Consider the following 26,123-nt stretch of genomic DNA (forward strand, 5'->3'; position numbering starts at 1 on the left):
GAATGCAAGGACATGGCAGAGAGCAGATCATAAATTCCATCTCCCACAGCAACACAACAACAACTATATCTGAAAAGTATATAGCAGTGTTAGTAATGAGATTTGAATCCACAACCTCAAGTTTGAAGTCCAAGGAATTAACCATTGTTGCTATACTGCCTGTCATGAATTAATAAGAACTGATGCTAGTAGGCAATAAGAGTTACAGTGACAAACACCACACTACCACTGCCCTTCTTATGTCTCCAGCTGTTAACAGTAATGACCACTTCTGTAATAAAGCCAATCACTGAAATCCATGGTGTCATATTTAGTCTTGACTAAAACTGATGTTGTTGCTCTGCAGAACTTTTTACTTCTTTTACTTTAAATGTTAGGACTTACAGATGCCATTAATAACAGTGGTGTCAATAGGCCTGTGGAACTAAAGATGGCACACTTGTCATACCCATTCAAAGGTCCCTGTTGGAGATTTGAACTTGCTGTCAATCTTAATTATCTTATAGTCAATCTTAAATTATACTAAGTGTTGAATGGAAACTTAGTCATTCATTTCATGCAAGTGGTCACTTCTACATTTCATCAGTGGGATACAATAAGGTACGAGTAAACACTGAATGGTGTGTTGCTTGGAAAAACCAGAGAGAACACTGAAACAAAAACCCCTTGGTGACAAGGGTCCCAGCACCTGCACCCAGGACAATCAATGTATCCCTTTATTCAAATCAACTTACACATCCCAAATACGCAGTTAAAGTCAGCTTAGCGGTTTCAAGTCACATGTTTAAAAAAAGATTCATGTCTCCAAGCAGATCTGATCAAGCCATCCGCTTCTGTGGAAGTAAAGACACACAGCTAAATTCAGCATAACAGTCTCAAGCCAGATCTTTGAAAAAAGATTCAAGTCTGCAAGCAGAAATGATCAAGCCATCCACCTCTGTGACTGTGACCATTCATCAGTGCTGTCCATATTTTTACACTGACAGTATATGAACCTTAACGCAAATTCTCAGAGATCGAAGAAACTTTCTTTTACTGCAACTGAACTGGAGCACTGGCAGGTGAAGGAACTCAAGGTCATAATGTTCTTCTGTGTTGTGAATTAAACTAACAACCTTGTGGTTTACAGTTCAGCGCCTTTGGCGCAACGTTTGCACTGACAATAAACCTAATACACTGTATTATGGAGATCGACTTTAGGCACGTTGCAAGCCAACCAGGTTTATGCCCAGCCCGTATTGAAACAATGTAACAGCATATTTATCAGCATGATTTGATGTTACATTGACTTATTTATTTACTGGTGTGTCTTCTTTTTTTCTGAAATAAAAAACAACGCAGCAGCAAAGTATTAACGTGCCATTCATTACCAACGTGTCCAAACTGACGATGTAGTTTCCTACCTTGCCTGACTCGAGTTAAATCCACGCAGACTGCCTAAAAGAGTGTACAGTTGTGAACGTGTTAAAGTTGCTGGAAACGCAAAAAGAGCAGGTTTTAAGCAAAGCACGCTGGTAGTCGTCATAACTGTTAATATTTATGTTCATATGGGTTTGTAAAGGGCGGGGAGGGGTGTGGCGAGGGTTGGGGCGGGAGGCGGGGAAAACGAGCATTCGCCCTATAAAGACGCAGCACGTCGTGTGAAGAACAGGCGATTTGTTCTTCGCTGCCATTACATGTGAGGGGAGTCAGGAAGACGCTAACCGTGGCAGTTCCGTGAGAGCGGCAAAGATATACAATTCATTGAGACTTGTGTACCGTTACCAGTGACAGGCGCCGAGATGCCAAGATACGAACTGGCACTTATACTTAAGGCAATGCAGAGGGTAAGTTGAAAGGGGCGGGAGGGCTGTGCTGAATGCTGCGAATGTCAGCGGGACTTTCCATGTGTTCCGTTTTTATAAATTCCGGGTCACGTACAGGTAAAATAATTCTTGTAGTAGCGGCACTGAAAGCTGGATCAAGATGCGGACGTTTTAATAGCAAAATGATCGGGTCGAGCATGGATGCAAAAACAGGCATATTAATCTCTCTTTGATGCGAGAATGTGATAAATACTGTAGTGGCCGGTTGGCTGCTGAGGAGGGACAAAATTGAGAACGGCGAGATGTGCGAGCGCAGTCTGGGTACGGCGGTAGTGTGAGGAAGGAGGCTCTGCTTAATACTCCAGCTCAGTAGGTGGCGGTGATGCTCAATTTAAGTTGGGCTGAAAACTGTCGTATAAATCCTGAAAAAGAGACTCTTCTTCTGAAGGAGATCAGTTAAGATAAGGCCATTATCCGGCGTTTGGCTTGTATCTGGAGTTTTTTTTTTCCCCATTAGAAATAAAACTTTTCGAGACGTTTGTGTGCGCGTGCCTCATTAATGCCGTCACTTTGGACATTTTAACAATACACAAGCACACACTGAACATGTGCGTTCTTCAAGGCGTGCAACCTGTTTATGGACAAAAGCAGTAGGTTATGCGTCACCTGCAGTTCATACCAGTTGACAGGAAGAGAATCTGCTCCGATGCGTCGTATCCCTCTTTTCGATTTTTAGTTTTTGTTGCCTAGTGAAGAGTGATCCCCGTTTTTATTTATACTTTTCTATAGGTGCACTCTGCGCACTATATCAGTACTTCATCACGGTTGTTTCCGAGTATCGGTTTACCACTCGTGCTTTAGCTTTATTAATAATGGTGGGGAGAGACTTGGTCAATCTTGCCTAAAAGGTATGTAAATATCAGGCTGGATTTCGCAAGATTAATTTGCATTGTCTTGGAACAGCTAAAATGTACGTTGAACCTGGTGCCTATTTTTTCCAGTGGAATGCCCCATCTGTTCAAGCATAATTTAGTCTTGGGCGCTTGCATCTTTACGCGCCGTTCCGTCTTTTGATTTTACCGCATGCTCCTTAGCAAACGTCGTCGGGCACGCGCCATCGCAAGCTCGATTTGATCTTGCACAGTAGTTTCCTTCCTTAAGCTCAATTTGCTAGCGTTGGGCAAAAGGATATGTTCTTTTTGGAATCATGGCCTTTTCTAAAGTCTCCACGATGTCCGAGTTTTGTAACAGTCCGTAAACGTGGCTTGAGAACCTCCAAGGGTGACCCAAACGATCCGTCAAGAAAGTCCAAAAGTGAGACTTTCAAAGCGACTTGCGTACCTGCCTCTGGGATTCTGCTATTGCTGCTGATGTTGTATCCGGCAGCCTTAAGCTTTGCGGCTGTGGTGTTTGGGTGTACGTGTGGTTTTTATTTTTTTCCCTACTTTTATCGAGATGTCACGAACAGAGACACGTGAAATGTGATGCAGGCATACTAAATGATCAGCAATAATACGTTTCTCGTCTTCCGATGCATTCCGCACAAAATAGAGAAACAATCTTACAAAATTTGGGCTTTGCTGTAACATTTTATCCCGTGCCTGAAACTAAAACATTTCGTTACAATGTTTACATTTAATTTCAGTTTTGAATTATCTTTTAAAATTATCCTAAGAAAACATTTGGAACCTACAAGTATTCAGAGTATGTCCCTTTCTGTTTCAATGCGTTGTGAAGTAGAGGTTGCAAACGCTGAACAGTCTGCAAAGAAATGCAGTTCAGGTTTTTAACAACTCTTGTAAGTGTTGTTGTATTGCTAACATTGTAATGCAAGAAAAAATGTGCATCAAACCTACTGCTTTCCCCCCAGTTAATTGAATATGATCCTACTTGATTATGAAAAAGGTAAAGCTGTGCACTTTGAGATGGATCAGCTACCCTGACCTGTTATGGAGGGGGTGTTGATTTACATAGTTATGCCATAGGCCCAAACATTTTTTTTTTATAAAATTTTAAATGTGTCGAAGTTCAGTCTTTAAAATTTTATTATTTTTTTAATTTTGTAAATGCAATTCTTAAACTTTTTTTTTGGGTTGGGGGAGAAGGGTGCAATCTTTTCAGTCTTCAATCAAAATACAAATATCATGTAATCCGTGAGCATTGGCTTGATGTCTCCTTTCCACAGAAATGCTGCTTACATCTGTTCACATTCGACTGCAAGTTTTTCACGATTTACCTGATAAAGAAGCTGCAATGTTTGCATGGATAGTGCCTTGAAGTTTGAGGTCCTATTAATAGTGTAACTGATGTGCATTGTATGTATAGCGTGCTATTAAAGTTGTGCTTTTTTGTCAAAAATAAAACTGTCAAAAACCCTGCACTGCTTTCTTTTCCTATCCAAAAACTGTTAAGTGCAAAAATAAAGCTGTGTATGCATGATTGGGATTAGAACTAGGACTATTTAACCCACAGCAAAGCAGCAGCTTTTTGTGTGATTACCACAACATGCAGACACACACATTTCACATCATTCAGTTCAAATGACAGGCATGTAAAACTGGCAGAATGATGTAGGTTTTTCAACTGTATAGTTATTGTGTAAACCTGTGCTAGAAAATGCATATGTGTGCAATTTAACTGAATCGACCATTTTATATACAAACATCTTTTTGGTATTTTGTGTGACAGAATCTCAACCCACTCAAGCACAGTTTGCTTTGTGCACCTGTGGCAAATGCCATAATGAGGCCATCTTGCACAGAAAATGTACATTTTTACTTTATATGACACCTTATGTTTTAGGCCAACACCTAGCTACATGTTAGCTGCATTTTAGTTTAGCTTGCATGCTGCTGTTGCAGTTATACCTTTTCTTAAAACAACCTTGGCAACCTCTTTTTATCCCTTGGATTGTCAAAGCCTGAATGCTTTCTTTTCAGAATGATTGTTCTCCTTGTATCTGTAAGGGTTTCTTCTAAATTTTTGTACACTTCAAAGCCAGGCCAACTGGTCAGTCATTCTGAATTTGAGAGTATATTTGCTTACATGCATAACTAATGAAAACAAATAAGGAGGGAGAGGATGCATTTGCAGGATTGTCAAAGTGCCAGCTGATAAAGTAAGACCGCACTCTCAAACCCACCTAATCAAGTTTGGAGTCGTGGAAGCTGGAGTTCATTCCAGCACTGGCCATACACACTCACCCAAGGCCAACTTATCAATTATTGAGCAGACATGCCATGGATAACAACCTTGATTCAGACCCATGATGTTGTGTGTCTTGTGCAAAAAAAAAAAAAAACTCCCTCTTCCCCTTAGAGAAATTTAGTGGGTGACATCTGCAGGGAGCACTATTAAACAATAACGCTAATATCTTTGCAATAAAAGTAAATAAAATTCAATTCAAAATGTGTATGTAATCATCTCAAAACTGTCTTTGAAGGAGTTGTGCATGGAAGGTGCCCTCTTGCAAAAGTCTATCACTGGAGTTGTCAGTGAGTGACTTAACTACACTTAATATTTCAAGCAGTTTTTCCAGCATGTTTTGGAAGCTAATTTTCAACACATTTATTTTGCACAAATGATTGTATGAAATAACACAGACACTGTAGGTGGGGGTCCATAATCTCATGCTGTGGTCACCCTGCAAAGAAAAGTTTAAGCTCTGTGCCAAGGACCAAAGAAAAGATATAGCTATACATTTCTTCCACCATTTGATGAGGGATATTCTTAATCTGCTCAGATTAGCATCCTGGAGTGCTGGTGAGGATCGTCGTAGTAGTAGCAGGTGTAATGCAAGAAACAACTATGATGTTTGGTGGGGTGCCTGCCCTTTGCAGGAGTGACTTGCATAGTGATCAGAGAAGAGAATGTGGTGTCCAATCCAGTCACAAACATAATTTATCTGTAAATTTAATCCAGCTATTTGCAAATACTCCTCATAATATTTGAAAATTTAGTGGTGCAGTCGCTATTTATTTTTTTAGTGGCCATACTACTGATCCTCTGAGGTATAGAAAAACAGTATGGAGGTTATTTACTTTACCACGTGAGAAGGATTCTTAATTTTAGTATTACTGACATTTTTCCAGTATTAAAAACTGGAAAGGATACAGAGTTGAGCACACTTGCTGATAATGATCAGTCCACAAATACATGGGGAGAACATGCAAATGACGAGCATACCCTGATTATGGGAGGCAGGAACCAAGGTTGAGGATATCAAATGGTAATATTTCAACACTAACCCCTCCTGTTGGCTGGGTAGGCTTGTTATACTGCCCATGCTGCCAGCAAAGGTTACTTTGAAGATTCTAGGGTTGAATGTTTGGCGGATCCACTGTGTGACTTGCATTTTTTGCCCGAGTAGATTGCTGTAACTTGTCCACACTGACTGTGTAGCTTGTAGCTCCTTCAGAGTTACTGTAGGTCTTGTAATGGTCTCCATTACTAGTCCTCCACAACAAGTCAGTGTTTGTGGATGGCCTGCTCTAGGCAGATTTACAGCTGAGCCATACTCTCTCTCTTTTTTTTTTTTTTTTTTTTTTTTTCCATTTCTTTAAAATCGATACAACTGGAATTCAAGGGGTGTTCAGTGACTTGGTAATTTCTGTATCTCCTGACCTTTTTCACAGAGTTGCTTTGACCATTTTTGTCTTCATTGTATATGTTAGCCCATGATACCAAATCACCACAAGTGGGATTTTAGATATACAGAAATGCATTTATACCACCCTGTGCTACAGAGAGGAACTAATTTTTACATTAAAAAAAAAAAAAAAAATACTGCATCAGTTATGATTTTCAGTGTATCATACTAAAGGAAGCAAATACTTTTATGATGATCAGTTTTGTTTTACTAGTGACATCTGTCGTGTCTTGTCCTGGGGAATTATTAATAGATGGGGATTATCAGTAAGCTGCCCACTGAGTTCCCACTACCTGAACCTTTTTTTTTTTTTTTTTTTCTTTTTTTTTAAATTTCCATAACAGATCTAGTAATAAGATTTTGACCAAAATAAAGGTTCTAGCCTCATTAGTTTGTGGGTAATCTTATGACCGGTGGACTGACTAGCAATTTATATATTTACAAATTTCTAGTAAATTTTAAATTTTCCATAGTTTTTTCACTTTCACATTATAGAATCTTTTTTTTTTTTCTGTTGACCAGCATCAAAAAATCAAAATAAATGCACAGTTATTCAGTGTTGCTGAAAAAGAAAGTAATGAACACTTCTGGTCAGGCCGGGAGTACATTTTATGGACACTATGTATAGTTTGAAGATTTTATAGATTTGTGTGCAATATCCAGTATTTTTCTTAAATGTAATTCTCCCAGAAACTTAAAATGAAAATGTTCCTTAATGTATTTTTGGCAGCTTGTTATGGGGAAAAAATGAAAAATGCCAAGTTGGATAGTGTCATCAGATTGACAGTCCTGCACACGCCGTCTTATGACTGAAGAAACCCTGAGATTTATACATGGGATTTTTGAGCACGATGCACTTTAATCTAATTACTGTTAGCATTCTGTGTGATGTCATTTTAAGAAATCTGCAGTAGAAACAATTCAGAAAGGGAAAGAAGTAAACATTTATTCTAGCCTCAAACTGATAGACTTTCATAAAATGAATATTAAGTTACATCTATTGTGTGTTTTAAATTTTATTTTGTTAACTTGGTACAAATACAAATAAGTTAACTTTCTGTTGTACTGGCTTTTTAAAGAAAGTAATGGATGGCCATTTTGTCCAGGGTAGGCCTCCGCCTTGCCCTCTGGTCACTAACAACGCTATTGGTCCAGTACAAAGATGGATAATACAACTGTGATTACTCACATTTTTAACCTCCTTTGTTTATTTGCAATGAAACAAAACAAAATATTGCTTTGAACTTCACAACAGTTTCAACAAGTCACACAATCCAAGTGGAGACTATTTGCTCCTCACAAACTTAATACAGTTTACCTAGTACCAAAAAACTGTACTTTTTTTCCACATTTTTAAACTACACTGAAAAGCACTTGGGATTCTAATTTGTTTAGTTAAGCAGAATGGGTAGATAATAATATATATTGAACTTTTAAAAAACTATGTATATGTTTGTGTAGGGCATGTCCAAATACTGTAACATAAACTTATAAAATGTGCACATAGTGCCTTTTTAATACAGTGCAATTTGTCCTAAACTTTTTTTTTCCATATTTTGCATTCTACAGATCTAGAATATACTCGAAGTCCCTTTTATTCTTCTTGTTCTTCTTGTTGTTCTTGTTCTTCTTGTTGTTCTTGTTCTTCTTCTTTCGGCTGCTCCCATTAGGGGTCGCCACAGCAGATCATGTTTTTGTCTCTTCTATTCCAGTCAGTCATTGTCCAAACCGCTATATCCTAACATAGGGTTGTGGGGGTCTGCTGGAGCCAATCCCAGCCAACACAGGGCGCAAGGCAGGAACAAATCCCCGGGCAGGGCACCAGCCCACCACAGCCTTCTATTCCAGTGTTTTAAATAATTGCCCAATAATTCATTGACCCCTTAAGGCAGGGGGAAAACACTTCATGTTTTGTCTGGGGGGATTTTTTTTTTTATTTTCCCATTTTAAAACTGATGCTTCTGTTCAAAACATTTATGCAACAGTTTGTTGCTAGCTTTTCACATAACACTTTCGTCTACTGTTTCAGGTCTCTTTATTTAATCAGTTTATTTATAATTATTTTGCCACGTTTTCTCTAAATTCCTAATTTCACTTGCATCTTATCTCTCCTTATTTTTTGTATATTTGTTTTTTGATCAGTTCTTCAGGATTCTCTATTTTTTTTACCTAACTTTACTTCTGTTCCTTCCGCTTACAGTAGTGTTAAAGGAAACATTAGAGCTCTGCATTGGCATTAACGGTTTAAAAACTGAGCTGCTTGACTCATCACATTCTGAACTTGCAAAAATGACATGCCACCAGAAATATGTGTGCATTTTTTCTTAAATTTCAGAAGGGCAAGTAAGTAATCAAGTATCTGCGAATCCCAAATGTTTCATCCAAATTTCCAGAAGTCATGCCTTGTGTTTATAACCACTACAAGTGTAACTATTGGTACTTTTGGCTAAAGGCGCACACACACACGAGTAGCCCCTTTTTTTTGATAAGGGTGTTTATTGGATTTCAAAGCCAGTCCCAGAATGACCACCTAATTTTGTTTTATGTACCTTTTTTAATGAGGCATGTAGCTCCTCTCAGGTATGTTGTTCAAAGTACCTTTGTCGTTTTCCATGTCCAAATTGAAATTTCACCAATCAAAATGTTTGATGCATGTTGGGTGTCATTTTTGAATCCTTAACCACCTCTAACTCTCCTTCCCTCTCGGGTTATATATTTTTTTATATTTCTTAAAGTACTAAATATAATAATTGGTTTTGTCTAAATGTAGTTTTTTTTTTTTTATTTATTAATGTCTGTTCTTTTATGTAATTGAAAGTTTACTTGAATTTCTAGCTAACCAAGCTAACTTTTATTGAGAGACTACGTTACCCCCTAGTATTGGAATCACTTTATACATTCTGCATTTAAAAAAAAAATAAAAAAAATTAAAATAAAAAATGACAGGTAAGTGATACAAAAAAACCTGAAAGGATAGCCTAGTCTCAGACAGGTAGCACAGCTAGTAAACACAGTTAACTGGTAAAGGAATCCTATTATCATCAATGCTAAATATTATTTCCTCTAACTATCCAATGAATGTCTAGAACATTTACCCACAGTGTATTTCACAGAAACTGCTCCTTCATACGCCTTCTGTAGCCCACACAATAATCACTTTAACAGTACTTGTCATCCTGACTGTAAAATCAATGGCTATAAAGTTATCTGTATGACACAAATTAGTTATTTATTATTTATTATTAGAGTTGGATATTTGGATAATTTAAAAATCACTTCTAAATTGTAATGTTTCAGTAGTTTAACTTTAGGAAGATGTAGGATTATTTATTTTTTTATTTTATTTTATTTTTTTTAAGCTTGGTTAATGAGAAGTTACCTTGTATTAGAAAATGTGTGTTATTTTTTTGGGTTGGATAGGGAAACCCATCATTAATGGTTGTCTGATAATAAGCCATAATTTTGAAGGTTCCTTTTTATTAAGAAGGTTTAGACTTTATTTTTGCATATCCGATTTTTAAAACCAAGTATTTTACAAGACTTGTCCTGTGTGATTTGTTGTTTAGCAAAAGACCGATCACAAGAATATCACAAATGAAAGTGGTTGTGTGTGTGTTTTGTTGCTTGGATGGTAGCCCATTTCAGATTTTGTTCCAATCTTGTGAACAAGGCTTTAATGGTAGGCTTTCTGTAATGCTTTAGACAATGGATGAATACAATGTAAAAGTGTTTATTTACATAGTTTAACTGGTATGCAAAGCTCTTTTGATAAACAATGGACTTGTGTGACAATTTGTGTTAATCTGCGTGTTTAGATTACACCCATATTTCAAAAACACATAACTGTCTATTTTTAAGAGGGAAGAAAGCAAATGAATGTTGAGATTCAGCCACTTTAAAAGGAGAATGGCTGTGAGCCTCATTTCTTTACCAATTACCCCATTTGTCTTACTAAGTGGTACCCTTGCTCTTTCTGCTCTGTAGATAGCTGGATCATAATAACTGAAGAAAATCATACTTTTGATCACATATATTCTTTCAGTATATGGGAAATACTGCCTTCTCCAGGTGGACTGATAAAGCACACACTTTTCATTGAGGCATGATGTGTACAGTAGCTTGCATAGCAGGCAATAAACAGACATTATAGGCATACATTGGTGCTTGAACGAGAGAACGCTTTTACAGTGTAGCAGTGCATACTACCCTACTTTAAGCCCTCCATACATCTATCCATCCATCTTCCTTTACCCACTTTGCCAGGGCAGGGTTGCATTCCAGCTGCAGTTAATCCCAGCAGACATTGGGTGCAAGACCAGAACAATCCCCAGAAAAGCAATTAATCTATTGCAGGGTGAGCGCACGTGTGCACACACACACACACACACATACACACAGTCTCTCTCTAGGGCCACTTCAGCAACAGTACTTTGCCAAAGTTTTTAATACAGTTGACATTCCTGCCCCACTATGCCAGGTTCTATATAGAATCTGCACAAAAATATTGTGCTCAGATCTTTTATTACCACAGTAGAAACTCAATTGTCCAAGGTAATGTGAACTAATTCTACCTCGGATAAAATGGATGTCAGTGGCCATTTCAGATTTAGAATTATAGGTGTAAAAGATTTTACCAATTTATATGGTACAGTAACACTTTGAAGCCTCCCATCCTACCTCAGGCGTGTTGGATTGGTACCAAATATTTGACTGGCATCAATACCAGCTTTCATACTTAAGTACTGGTGTAGTGAACCCCCAACCTGTCTAACTCCAGCCTCCCTGGTGCATTGTGCCACACTGTGCACTGCTTTCCTCTTGATAACTGTGAAGTCTGTTGGAGCAGTATGTGCTCTTTCCAGTATTTATAACAAAGCTCTAATGAATTAATGTTTAAAAACAGTACAGTAGTGTAATGCACTTACAGGTTCACATCAGATAATGCAGAGCCTCTGTAAATCGGGGCATGGAAAATTGTGGATAATGAGAATGCTACTGTTTGTGTATATCGTTGGGAAGAGTGACTCCTCATGCAGTTTAAAAAATAAAATCTGCTGGTTTGTGGCAGTTGTTTTCATTCTTTATCATAGTCTTTTTTTGATCACGCATGTACAAAAACATGACATGGTAAAAGTGGCTTCTTTAATATCCTTAAGGCTTTTATTAAAAGTACAATGTAGTATGAGCTTAGTTCAGATTTATTTTATGTACAAAGTATAGTGAAACTCATTTGCTGTTTTTACCGCACTGGGTGGGTTGGGTTGTTGATGTTGCGTTGTCTCAACTCCACACCTGCTGCAAGAACACAAGAGCACAGAGCATATCCTTGTCTTCTAAAGTGGGCCCAAGAATCTGATAATTTCGGGAAAACAGAAATAACTTTTATCACAAGGATTTTTTTTTAAACCAGGAGCTAATATTCGTTCACTGTAACTGCTTACTCTAGAATATGCTACATATAGTTTGCCATGAATAAAACTTCCCTGCTGCAGATCAATTCCTGCTAGTGATTGTCCTTGGCTTTTGTTGATGGTCTTTGGGAAAACACCATTTTACTGAGAACAGTATTCTGAATTGAAATGGATAATTAATATAAATAAGGAAAATTTTTGGGTGTAAATATGGTTTCAGCCTGTAGCACATCCTGTAGTAATTGTAGCCTTAATCGGATTTCCAGTTATAATGGACTGTAATCTTGTCACATTTCAAAGTTTTGGAGAGCTTAGATGGAAAGTAATATAACCCGAGTTGTACATAACAATACATTTGTCCACAGTGGGAAATTTGGCGAAGTTCTTTCTATCTAATCATAGTTAACTTATTACATACAGTGCCCTCCATATTATCTGGGATAAAGACACATTTTTTTTTTCCTTGATGTAACCCTCTACTCCACGGTTTAAAATTCCAAATCAAACAATTCGGACATGATTGAAGTGCGCTTTGTGGACTTTCATTTAAGGGTATTTGTATACATTTTAGTAACACCATGTAGAAATAGCACTTTTTCTACATGGTCCCCATCATTTCAGCGCACCACAATGTTTGGGACTTAACAAAGGCAGGTGTATTAAAGCAGTTATATTTAGTATTTTGTCGCATATCACTTGCCTGCAGTGACTACTTGAAGTCTATGATTCATAGACATCACCAGGTGCTGAAGATCTTCTCTGGTGATGCTCTGCCAAGCCTGTACAGTAATCCCTCCTCCATCACGGGGGTTGCGTTCCAGAGCCACCCGCGAAATAAGAAAATCCACGAAGTAGAAACCATATGTTTATTTTTATATTGACATGCTTGGGTCACAGATTTGTGCAGAAACACAGGAGGTTGTAGAGAGACAGGAATGTTATTCAAACACTGCAAACAAACATTTGTCTCTTTTTCAAAAGTTTAAACTGTGCTCCATGACAAGACAGAGATGACAGTTCTGTCTCACAATTAAAAGAATGCAAACATATCTTCCTCTTCAAAGGAGTGCGCGTCAGGAGCAGAGTCTGTCAGAAAGACAGGAAAGCAAACAAATCAATAGGGCTGTTTGGCTTTTAAGTATGCGAAGCACCGCCGGTACAAAGCTGTTGAAGGCGGCAGCTCACACCCCCTCTGTCTGGAGCAGGGAGAGAGAGAGAGAGAGAGAGACAGAGAAAAAAACAAACAGTCAAAAATCAATACGTGCCCTTCGAGCTTTTAAGTATGCGAAGCACCGTGCAGCATGTCGCTGCAGGAAGCAGCTGCACAGAAGATAGCAACGTGAAGATAATCTTTCAACATTTTTAGACGAGCGTCCTTATCGTGTAGGTGTGCGAACAGCCCCCCTGCTCACACCCCCTACGTCAGGATCAGAGAAAGTCAGCGCAAGAGAGAGAGAAAAGTACATTGGGTAGCTTCTCAGCCAACTGCCAATAGCGTCCCTTGTATGAAATCAACTGGGCAAACCAACTGAGGAAGCATGTACCAGAAATTAAAAGACCCATTGTCCGCAGAAATCCGCGAACCAGCAAAAAAATCCGCGATATATATTTAAATATGCTTACGTATAAAATCCGCGATAGAGTGAAGCCGCGAAAGGCGAAGCGCGATATAGCGAGGGATCACTGTAATCAGAATTCAGTTTAGTTGCCTGGTACACTGTGTACTAGGGATTTGTTTTGATAGTATTGGTGTAACATACAATGACAACACAGAACACAAAGATGAATACAAGAAGATAAAATATGATGCAGCATAAATGGGCAATATAAAACATAGAGATAGTAGGATTAACACACCCAGACAGTCTGCAGCCATGTTCAGCTCCTGCATGTTTTCAGGGCTTGTCCTCTTAAGTTTTCTAGTTTGGGATTTAAATTGGGTGACTGGCTTGGCCCTTTAACAATTTTCCATTGATTAGCTTTGAAAATCTCTTGTGTGGCCTTCAGGGTATGTTTGGGACCATTATCTTATTCTAGGATGAAGCACAATCCAATGAGTTGGGAGGCATTTACTAGAATTTAGGTCATTCCGGTAAAATGTTTCTATACCCCTTATTTCATTGTGCGACAGCCGTCAGCAGTTCCATCATTAACCCCTTAACCGCCCTCTGCCGGATATATCCGGCATCGTAGCTTTAATGCTGACGCCTTACTGCCGGATTTATCCGGCACATTTGCCTGTGGTTATGTGAATGCCTGGCGCGTAGTATAACTGACAGTTTGGCGTGGGTAGAATTACTACGTTGTATTTCGACAACTCTGCGCTTGTATTGGCCGATCACGTGATGTGATTCGAAAGTGAAAGCTGTGAATATGGCGAAACGTAAACGGACTTCAAGTGAGGTTTTGCAGGCGATTTTGGACAATAATTCTGATCATGATTGTAGCAGTTCTGAAGAAGATTTTAGCGACAATGATGATCAGCAACGTGCGCTGCATGATACTGTGAATGACGGCGCATCGGATGACGGCGATGAGTGGGTGTATCCCCCGCGTCTCAACTGGACTGCTGCCCGAGGTGAACTACCTTTTCTGCATCTGTTTGAGGCAACGTGTGGCTTTACTGTTGATGTAAACAATTGCACTGCTGAGCAGTTTTATGAGCTGTTTGTGTCACCTGATTTGATCAGACATTTTGCTCATCAGACAAATCTGTATGCAGCACAGTTTATTGAGAAAAATCCCAATTTACCTCCACATTCCCGTGTTCGTGCTTGGTTTGACACTGATGAAAACGAAATGAAAAAATTCATTGGGATTTTGATGTTGATGGGAATAATCAGAAAACCAGATATTGAGATGTACTGGTCTACAGATCCTATGTATGCAACACCTATTTTTGCAGCTATCATGAAACGTAACCGATTCTCTTTGCTACTGAAATTCTTTCATTTGAATGACAACAGAAATGAGCCAGATAAGAAAGATCCAAACCGCGACCGCTTGTTCAAGCTACGTCCTTTGATTGACCATTTATTTGAAGCATTTCAGTTGCCCTACATGCCAGGACCGTCAGTTACAGTTGATGAAAGTTTATTGTTGTGGAAGCCTGAGAAAAGGTACATTTTGTGTTTTATTATGTGTTTGCCCATTTCTAGAACTTGCACAACATTTAGTGGTCAATACTGCTTGAATAAATGTAAAAAATGTAAAAAAAAATGTAAAAAAACAAATTGTTCAGATTTCGCCTGGCGTGGGGAATATTTAGGGAGTTGGCGGTTAAAGGGTTAATGAAGACAAGTGTGCCAGTACCCTTGGCAGCCATAAATGCCTAAGTCATAACACTCCCACCACCATGATTTTAATAAGATAAGGTTCTATACTTTGGATCTTACAGTTGCTTTTTGTCTCCACATGTTGCTCATTTCATTATTCTGATACAGGTTAATTTTAGTCTCTGACACATGCACATCTGCGTCGTGAAGACTGTTTGTGATCTGTCGGACAGGTGTTTGAAGCTTTTTCTTTACCATAGTGAGGATTCTTCTGTCTTCAGCAGTGGAGGTCTTCCTTGGCCTACTAGTCCCTTTGTAACTACCGAGCTCTCCAATGTGTTCTTTCTACTTTAATGATACTCCAGACCATTGATTTAGGTAATCCTAACTTTATACCTATGTCTCTAATAGTTTTATTGTTTTGCAGCCTCATAATAGCTTATTTGACTTTCATTGGCAGAGCACTTGCCTTCATGTCGAACAGTGACCACTACAGACTGCAAAGGGTAGGAGGAAGCCTAGGTACCTCATGCCTGCACTAATGATGCAATGACACGAACATTTTAACTCTTTCAGGGCTGATGTCAACTCTTGTCAAAAGGAGGAGTTGACGATGGTAATTATCTGTAAACTGTGACAAAACCAACCATTATGTTTTAGTTGGACTCTCGTTGCTAGAAGGAAAGTTAGCTTAATTGGTTTTTGACTGAGATTTCCTGTGCTCGCGTGAGTAGCAAGGCGCAAACAATGGCAAAAATGGCACTGACATCTGAAGAGAGATCAAAGAGAATGTGTAAAGCAAAATACTCCGTGGACGACGCTTTGCCTATTATCTCTGATTTAGACTATGACTTGTTGGACTCCGATTTTGATACAAGTGATAGAAAACGAATGTGAGGTTCCTGCTTCAACTGATTGGTCCCCAATCGTGATGCTGAACAGGTTCATGTAGCTGACACGCCTAGAGCAATGTTCAGCTGGGAGGACTGCCACTTACAATGATAAGAGGTAGAATGCAATGCATTGTGACCATGACCGCTGCCCCAGCCCCACGAAGACAGCCTGGCAGCATGCCTGCTGAACAATCTTGGCAAACTGTCAGCCACAGCATGCAGCAACAGATGTTTATTTTGATTTCTGTGTGAACCCATCACTTTTCAGAAAACTGTTTTTTGGAAAAATTTATTCAGCCCTCAAAGAGTTAATAGGGGTGCATGGTTATGACAAAATAACTGGTAATCTGTTATATTAAATGCAATAATTACTTTCATTTAATAGTACAGTGCACCTTGTCTTGCCAAAGGCATATCCTGTATTCTGTTAACAGAGTACAGTATAACCATAAATGTACAAGGAACCAATTAAAAAAAATGAAACACATTTTAAAAATTTCAACTAATCCAGCATTTAACAATTTCATATTATTGCTTTTTTTTTTTTTTTTTTTTTTACAATGAAGATTCAGCACAATTGTAAAATGTGTTACTGATAATTGCAGTTTTACTTAGTTGTACTTCTGACAAACAAGCCATCACCCCAACTTACCATTCAAAGGCAAAGTGTGGAAAAATGTTAAATTAGACATTTAACACTTACTTTTTTAATATAGGAAAACCCTAAGTAAAGCTTTAAAATACATGATAAAATCTTAAATGACCATTGTGTAAGAGTAAGAATTTTAATGCAAACACAACCTAATACTTCTGGTATACTGGCATATAAAAAGTATTAAGTGTAACAGTATGTATTAATATGTATCAAGCTCAAAGTATTTCAGTAGTAACGCATTGTTGCATGCTGCTACCACACTTGGTTCTTCAGCAGCAGCGTCCCCTTTCTTTAGGATATAATTGAAGTGAAAGGTGCACACATTTGCTTTTCAGCATGTTTTCCTCATCAGTTTAATTATCCAGTGTGCTCAGACATACTTACATAATTATACTCGACTTTAAATTGTAGTTGTTGTTGAATAAAATGTTGCTGGTTTCAGGTCTATGGAAGACCCCTCACACCATGGCGATCCTTTAATTTTTATCTCGCACAGTTTAAATTGAAGCCCTGTCTTTTGATAAGCATGACTACTTTTTTTTTTTTTTTTTTTTTTTTTTTTTTTTCTCTCAACTTTCCATAGCTTCTGTGTATGGAATTGCATTAATATAAACAGGTAATGTAGCGATTACTTATGCCACAAGCCTAATGTTAGATAGATAGATAGATAGATAGATAACTTTATTAATCCCAAGGGGAAATTCACATACTGGAACTTGGTCCTACTTGCTTGTCTGAAATGCATGTTGTTGAATTTTAAATGGTTGTATAAATGTTTGCCCGCAGTGATTTAACAGTTTGCCCAGTACACTTTTGAAAATAATTTCCAAATTATGGAAGATTCTCTTCATTTTGCTATTTAAATGTCCACTGTGTCATCATCTAAGTTACTTAACACTTCTAAGTTTTTTGAGCAGCGGATGGGCTTTGATGGAGTAGAACGGATAACCAAGATGATGGCCATTACACACAAGAATGCTGGTAGGCTACAGCAGAAAGCGGTGCTTGCTAACTAACCATGCAGTTTTGCCTTTTCTTTACAAGTTTTGCCTACTGATGACCCACAAAGCCTCAGCTTGAAATTACCTGTACATTTTGTGACCAATTTGACTGTTTGTTTATAGTGCTTCACTTTAGAACACAGTTTTGTGTGGCAAGTTAATATACCTTGATTGTAAAGAAACAGCTGTCACTTGAGAAATGTACAACTTATCCTTTAACCAAAATAGTTTTATAAATAACTACTTTAGTTCTGAGAAAAGGATCTGATGTTTAAAAATTCAGGTGTAATGCTTTTTGTTTGTCACCATACACTCAACAAAAACACATTAGGAGTTTCATCAAATTTGGACCTAAGGGAATTTTTGAATTGTTGTTGAAATCAACCCTAGATGGCACAACATCAGAAAAATTTACATAAATAAATGGTACTTTGTCAAGTCAGGAATAGGCACCAAACTTTGACCGTCAGATTTCTTTCACTTAAAAATATTTGGGGCAACAGATGATCATCAGGAATTGCTTTTAAGGTGAGGCACAAAGCATGTTGCACAAAGGGTGAATCTGGAGTCCTATAGTTGAAGTGAAAACCTTGACAGCATTTTAAAAAGTACCTGGATGAAATATTGGAAAAACGTGGCTTTCAGCTCACCAAACAAGTCTTGTCTCCTATTGTTAAACTTGAGTGACAATTTGAAACTACACAACCTTGCATTAGAAACGTGCATTAATGTCTTTATCTATTGCCAGGGTTTTACTAAACTTTTAAAAATCATGATGGATGCTGTTAATTTTTGCTCAAAATATGGGTGTGTGAAGACTTTTTTTCCCCTCCTATTGATACTAGACATTTTTGCTTCTTTCCTTATGGCTGTTCTCTCTCTCTCTCTCTCTCTCTCTCTTTCTCTCTCTCTCTCTCTCTCTCTCTGGGAATATGCTGTTCTATGAATGAAATAAAAATATTAAATTGGGGTGGGGGTGTGTGTTTGTGCTCGCTTTTTCTCCATTGAAGACCCATAATCTAATATCGTCTTTTTTTTGTCTCTTTTGTTTTTGCTGTCTTGCAGGAATGTAACACTAGACTTAACTAAACTGCTACAACTACAATGCAGCCACCAAAATAAATGCCCTTGGATTTTCATTAACAGTGAACACTAAATTGGAAGCACAGGAAAATAACTTTCCTCGCTGGGATCCTGCAGTTTCCAGCTAGATAGCAAACCAAAGGACAAAACTTGACCTACGTTAACACATCCATGTTTATGGTGTGTTTTGTTTTTTAATTTTGGGGAATTTTTTTAACCCTGTTATTTTTACAATGGGTTCTTCAATGGAAGCAGCAGACATTGTTGTTGTGGCACTTTACTTTGTTCTTGTAATGTGTATTGGCTTCTTTGCCATGTGGAAGTCTAACCGGAGTACTGTGAGTGGGTATTTCCTAGCAGGACGTAACATGAGTTGGTTTGTTATTGGAGCATCCTTGTTTGTGAGTAACATTGGCAGCGAACACTTCATTGGTCTAGCAGGATCTGGAGCAGCAAGTGGCTTTGCTGTAGGGGCCTGGGAATTTAATGCATTGTTACTACTTCAGGTTTTGGGATGGATCTTTATTCCCGTTTACATTCGGTCAGGCGTCTTCACCATGCCAGAGTACCTCGCTAGACGTTTTGGAGGGATTCGAATTAAAGTCTATTTTGCTGCTCTCTCTTTATTGCTCTATATTTTCACAAAGCTTTCTGTGGACCTGTATTCCGGAGCTCTCTTTATACAGGAATCCTTGGGATGGAATCTTTACCTCTCAGTGATTTTGCTTATTGGAATGACTGCTTTGCTTACTGTCACAGGAGGACTGGTGGCTGTTATTTACACGGATACACTACAAGCTTTTCTCATGATAGTAGGTGCTCTGACACTAATGGTAATCAGCCTGGTGGAGGTAGGGGGATTGGAAGGAGTTAAGAAAAGGTACATGCAAGCTACTCCAAACGTGACTGCAGTTTTGGATGCATATAACCTAACATATACCAACACATGTCGCATCAACCCAAAGCCGGACTCTCTTAAAATGCTCCGTGAACCTACTGATGAGGAAATACCATGGCCTGGATTTCTCCTTGGCCAGACTCCAGCATCTGTCTGGTACTGGTGTGCAGACCAGGTTATTGTCCAAAGGGTGTTGGCTGCCAAAAACCTTGCACATGCAAAAGGATCCACTTTGATGGCTGGTTTTCTGAAGATGTTACCAATGTTCATAATTGTTGTTCCTGGGATGATCTCTAGAATACTATATGTAGACGAACTTGTGTGCATCAATCCAGAACATTGTATGAAGGTGTGTGGTAGTCGTGCAGGCTGCTCCAACATCGCTTACCCCCGCCTTGTGATGAACCTTCTTCCTGTAGGTCTCCGTGGTTTAATGATGGCAGTCATGATTGCAGCTTTAATGAGTGACTTGGACTCCATATTTAACAGTGCCAGCACAATCTTCACACTGGATATCTACAAAATGTTTAGAAAAACTGCTGCTTCTAGGGAACTGATGGTTGTTGGACGGCTCTTTGTTGTCTTCATGGTTGTGGTTAGCATCTCATGGGTTCCTGTCATTGTGGAGATGCAAGGTGGACAGATGTATCTCTATATCCAAGAAGTGGCAGACTACCTCACACCACCAGTTGCAGCCCTATTCTTGCTGGGTGTTTTCTGGAAGCGCTGCAATGAGACCGGTGCCTTTTTTGGTGGCATGGCAGGCTTCCTTTTGGGAGGCACACGGTTAATTTTGGCGTTTATTTACAGAGTTCCCGATTGTGACCAGCCAGACAATCGACCAGCTTTTATTAAAAATGTTCACTATATGTACATAGCTGCAAGCCTGTTCTGGATAACTGGTATTGTAGCAGTGGTTGTCAGTCTTCTCACCCCACCTCCGACAAAAGAACAAGCTTTACACACCTTTGTCTGGGGTAGACAAAAAGGATCGGAACATCCTATTCCAAAAGAGGAGGTTTGTTCTTTATCTGGGATCAGTGAATCACACTGTAATGGAAATAATGAACATAAAGAATTGCCAAATGGTTTCAACAAGGAAATAGTGCTGGATGGTCCAGAGATGTCGTCGTTGGCAAGTCCAGATTCTCCAACTTCTATAACTGTTACTTCAAACCTCTCTGAGCAGACCCCTGTGGACCATTATGGAAATGGGCAGGCTGTTCTTTTATCGCAAAATTCAATTAAGGTCACAGAGCCTAAAAACGTCAGCAAGTGCTGGTGTCTGATTGATTGGTTTTGTGGATTCAAGGAACATTCAAAGACTCCTTCCAAAGATCCAGCAGAAGAGGAGATTCAGAGACTTGAAATGCTGCATGAGCCTCCCAAAGTCAAACTTTTACTAAATGTATTTCTCTTAATTGTCTGCTCTTTGGGAGTCTTCATGTTTTTATATTTTTCTTTGTAACCATACTGGTTGGACTGACAGGCAAATAATGCCATGTTTCTAGTTGGTTTTATATTTTCCAAAATTTTTAAGTTCAAATTATGCTTATGTTTAAGAATGAACGTTTTTACATTGTATTTAAAATATTTCATTTAATTATGTGCTTCATGTCTTTCATGTTCTGTCTGTATGCTGTGCCTTTGTCACTGTGCAAAGGGAGGAAAAGAAATTTAGTGAAGGAAACTATATGGGAGTTGTTATAAATATGTAGACCACTGGATTTTCTTTGGAAAATATTTGCATCTTGCACTAAATTGTATCAAAGGTGGAAACACACTTAGATAAGACAATTCACACCTAACTTGGGCACTTTTTTCTCACCTCGTTTAAATGTGACATTAGTTCTTCTGTTATATTCTGTGTAGTGCTTAGCCTTTTAGTTCTTCTCAAACCCAGTTAGTTCTTACACTTTTTGTGTGTTCCTTTTGTAGAAGCCAGTTTTGCCCTTTATATGAAATTGTATAGCATAAGGCAAGAAGCAGTTTTACGTGATGGTTTACCACATTAGGTAGTAACTTAAAGGATCTGTTCCAGAAATCAGGATTAATGTGAAATCTGTCAGCATTCATAGAAATCGGGCTAATTCCATTCCAGAAAATGCTGATTTGGCTAAACTCATGTTTCTGGAACAGATTAAGCCAGTATTACGTGATCTGTGAGACCAAAGATGGAGATAACTCGCTAATTCTGCATTTTGTAATGCCTCAGGATTTGCCTGTTTCAAGAAAAGATTTGTGAAATCCAGCTCAGTTACAGGGACAACCAATGCTCAGAAAGTAACCTGTAAATAGCAGGCTTTTATTATTTTATTTTTTTTTATTTTAATGCTTTCAAAATATGTAAGCAGCCAAGCCTCCAGTCATAAGATTAAAGTCCATAAATGTCCTGTCAGAAATTCTAATCCCAGCCGTGCTATTTAAGAAGCAGAAAAAGCTGTCACAATGGTGAAAATGTGGTGCCCCTTCCTGATCGAACAATTGACAGAATTCTGGCCACAAAACTAATTGGGACATGCTCAGACAGTTGCCTGCATGAACATTACTGTTTTACATCCAAGGATTTCATTTATTTGAGCAACCTTCTAAAATATAACTTGTTCAGTGTCACAAATTGTGGGTTTTAGCGGACGTCGATGCAAATCATGGACATTTCCTGTTAGAATTTTTTTGCATTTTTCTTCACACTATTTAAGATGCAACACATTGGCAAAGTGATCACAGAAGTGTGACGGACTTTAAAGAAACATCTGCTCACACACACACGCACGGACTGTGTCTTCCTGAAACAGAAGTAATCACCATCCAAGAGGAATTCCACAGAGACATAGGTTAGGAAATCAGCTTTAAATATCTGCCACTCTTTTGATCAATAGCTGATAGATACGCTGGTGGAACAAACTGCCCACCTTCAGTCCTTCTTTGGAATCGGTTGCCTTTTAAAAAAAAAAAAAAAAAAAAAAAAAAGCATCTCTGCAGACTCCCCAAAACCCCCCAACCCTTCAGGTGCTACCTATACCCAATATGCTTACTAATGCGGTTTTAAATTGGGTCCTGTAATGGAATAAGGCAACAATATTACGCATTGTATTACAGATAACTTGACTGATGGCTTATGAATGAAGCAGAAGTATGTTTTGAAATAAAAATTTCATTTTGCTCTCTTTTCCCAAAGTAATGAGATGCCACATTTACTTTACAAATGTTGAGGTCTAGTATCTAGGTTCTCTGGTTTTAACAGGGTAGCATTTAAGGAGTAGACACAAAGTCTTCTGTTTCAGATTCATACATAAAAGTAATTAGCCTTTGGTTTCTTTTGGCAAGTGATTACTAAAAACAGAGTTCAGTGCAGGCAGGGCAACATTGGCATCTCTTACAGTAACAATTTTGAACAACTGTGTATGCTGGGCACTTGATAGCAAAACAGTCTAAGATCCATGACATTATTTTATTCCATTTTTGCCATATAAATGCTTACTTGACATATATCATTCTACTTAAAATGTTTTTGTTGGTACACTTTGCACCAACAATCTACCACACAAAGCTTCCTGATTTAACAGGTTTACACATTTTATTCTTTCATTGAAATTCGTCCACATTTCCTTGTCCTCAAGCAGCGGTTGTTGCTGTATTACTCCTTTGTTGGATATGCTAAAGATCTTCATGCACTGCCACCAGCTCATCTTTCTCTGCTGGCATGAAGGTTATTCCTTCTGTTTCTCTGACTTGAAGTTCATGGTTGATAAGGCTGTTGAAATCATAAGTGCTAAATTTTGCTGTGAATGTGCAGTAATCTGGATCAGCCTATCAGCATGTTCTGACTGAAATCCGTTTTTTTTTTTTTTTTTTGGAACCAGCTAATACACTGTTGCAAGATCGCAGTATAGCAAGCCGGAATTAATTCGGAGATCCAGGGTTATCTTGTCTCTTTCTGGAACAGACCCCCAGAGTGTTTGCATACAATTTTAGACAAAATCAATATTTCAGCGCATCTTAAACTAAGTTATTAGCAGTTGAAAAGCACTGTAAAAAGAGATGGTGCTCATTGTAATATTTTATAGATGTTAAGAATTACAGTGTATACCTAATATGATCTCCTAATGTTACTTCATAAATGTAATATCTAGACATACTGTTCAGGATGACTTGTGTTTATCATCAGTGGGATCAACTCTTGTATCCCTGCCACCAAAACTGAAAATAATTTTAGTGTGAACTGGAAATGAATTTACATTTAGATGATGAATACTGTGATGTTGTGTTGTATTTGAAGTCACTGTGTGTGTGTGTGTGTGTGTGTGTGTTTTGGGTTTGATTTATTTGTTGGGGTGTGTGTGGTTTCCTTTTTTTAAATTCCTGCCAATGGTACATGCATTGCTTAAAGTTTGGTTCTGTGGGGTGCAGGTTTTATCTTAATTAGTGCCACTAGCTCAGTAAGTTAGATGTTTAATTTCAGTGACAAGGTTTTATTCTAACTTAAGGATCATTTTTATTTTATTTCAACAAATGACCTTTGGATCATTGTGTGTGTGTGTGTGTGTGTTTATTTTTGGTAAATCTTGGAATAAGAATTATACCTACCTTCTAGCGCTCAAATATTTTGTTAAAAAAATAAATTATTGCTTGAGATACGCGCTTTTTTTTTTTTTTTTTTTCCCCCACCATCGACAACTGTAAAAGACATACATTGAATCATCTGCTAACACTTAACAGTGTGTCAGTGGATTTATTTTTTTTTAATAATTTCAGACCATTACGCACCAGGATTTTCATAAAAGCAGGGTCTAATACAGTGTTTCCCAACCTTGGTCCTGTGGCCCTCCTGTGACTGCAGGATTTTGTTCCAACCAGATTCCTAATCAGTGACAACACCTGATAGCACTGATCTCATTTAATTAGCTGGTATTTTTCTTTTATTCTACATTCAGAAAAGCACAGCAGCCTGATTTTTACATTAATAAGAAATTTAGAAATATTTCTGCTTTTGCTATAGATTTAAAAGCTTAACTCTTGTTGATTTCATTATTTTGTCCTTTCTCTGTGCAGTTTTTCCCCTTTGATGTATCTTATTAATGACCATTTAAAAATGAGCAGAGCAGACACGCTGACAAACACTGAATAATCAAAGGCTGCAAGTACTTTAGCATCAGACCCACTTATTAGTAAATAATGGATTAAACAATTAGAACACCTTGAAAAGTAGAATGAAAATTTAAGATGAATATTGTTTTAAAAAAAAAAACAAAAAAAAAAAAAAACACAAACAAACATTATTCCCATATATCTGCTTGGTACATTTTTATATATATAATTTTTTTTTTTTTTTAAACCAAACTTTAGTTTTTTTAATTTCTATATTGTTTCCAAAGCACAGAATTTGGGAATTAACACACACACTGAATTAGCCCAGGAGTCCAATTAAAAACAGAAGCTGGTTGGATCAAAAACCTTCAGCCACAGTGTGCCCCCAGGACCAAGGTTGGGAAACACTGGTCTAATATTTATTACTGTTAAATGTATATTGATATCTTTCACTTCTAAAATATTGAAACATACCAACTCATTACAAAGCGCAAACTGCCTCATAATGTTAGTTGTAATTTTGATCAGTAGCATTCTATAGCTAGAATACAGAATGATTACTTTTTGCCATTTCTTGTGGTTTGTGTACGCATATATAAATCATACGTTTCCTCCCTCTGAATCCAAGTGAATTAGTCCTCGATTAGGTTATCACGAATATGCCCAAACCGCATCATTCAATATCCTGTATTATGGGTTTGTAATGAATCTGGATCAGTGAGCTGCAAAACTGTAATCTATGTTGGAAACTTCAATACCAATTTTAGTTGGTGGCTCATGAGTCATATTCTTGACCTGGCAGATAATTTGATATTTGTTGGTGGAGTAGTGTTAAATTTTCCAGCAAATTCAGGTTGGTAGCAAAGCCATCGCATAAAGTTCTTTTAAGGTGATAGTGGACTTTTAACTTGCCATTGGAGCCTCACCACAATTTAGTGCCAACATTAGACACTCTCATGAGTTGCAGTTCTGGTTGTTTCCTTTCACACAAAACTTTACTTTTTTTATTTTTTTGTTTTCTCTTTGTTGCTATGCTGTTTATGCATATCTTACCCTGTCCATATTCTCATCCGAGACCTGCCTCAAGTAATACATTCAGTAAGTTGCTAGTTAATTGCCTTCTGATAAAATATATATTTTGAATGTCTGTAATTAAGATTAAATCAGATATCAAATATTTTGAGATAAACACAGACAAATTTGCTATGGAAGTTCATGAATGCAATGGGGGGGGGGGGGGGTAAAAAAAAAAAAAACCTGTTTTGAGAATTTATTTATTTATTTTTTTAACCTGCTAAGAATCTTTTTCCAGTTAACTGAAACTCTTGTACCTCTCCATCTCACATGCTGTGCTTTTTATACGTGA

General features: G+C 37.9%; 2 protein-coding genes across 2 annotated transcripts in view; both read left to right on the top strand.

The window, feature by feature from the left end:
- Positions 1 to 1,677: 1,677 nt before the first annotated feature.
- The window catches only part of mrps6 (mitochondrial ribosomal protein S6), a 133,928-nt gene continuing 109,482 nt past the window's right edge, over positions 1,678 to 26,123 (top strand). The window contains exon 1 of the mRNA XM_028800707.2: positions 1,678 to 1,826. Coding sequence (XP_028656540.1) covers positions 1,782 to 1,826 — 45 coding nt within the window. The 5' untranslated portion in view covers positions 1,678 to 1,781. The remainder of the gene's footprint in view (positions 1,827 to 26,123) is intronic.
- Positions 1,687 to 25,993, top strand: slc5a3b (solute carrier family 5 member 3b). Its single transcript, XM_051926283.1, has 2 exons — positions 1,687 to 1,826; positions 18,754 to 25,993. Exon 2 carries the CDS (start codon positions 19,005 to 19,007, stop codon positions 21,135 to 21,137), a length of 2,133 nt encoding a protein of 710 aa, XP_051782243.1. The 5' UTR covers positions 1,687 to 1,826; positions 18,754 to 19,004; the 3' UTR covers positions 21,138 to 25,993.

The sequence above is a fragment of the Erpetoichthys calabaricus genome, chromosome 4, assembly GCF_900747795.2.
Source record: "Erpetoichthys calabaricus chromosome 4, fErpCal1.3, whole genome shotgun sequence".
NCBI classification, from domain to species: domain Eukaryota; kingdom Metazoa; phylum Chordata; class Cladistia; order Polypteriformes; family Polypteridae; genus Erpetoichthys; species Erpetoichthys calabaricus.

Coding starts and splice junctions, on each gene's coding strand:
- slc5a3b (XM_051926283.1), top strand. CDS start 19,005: ATGGGTTCTTCAATGGAAGCAGCAGACATTGTTGTTGTGGCACTTTAC.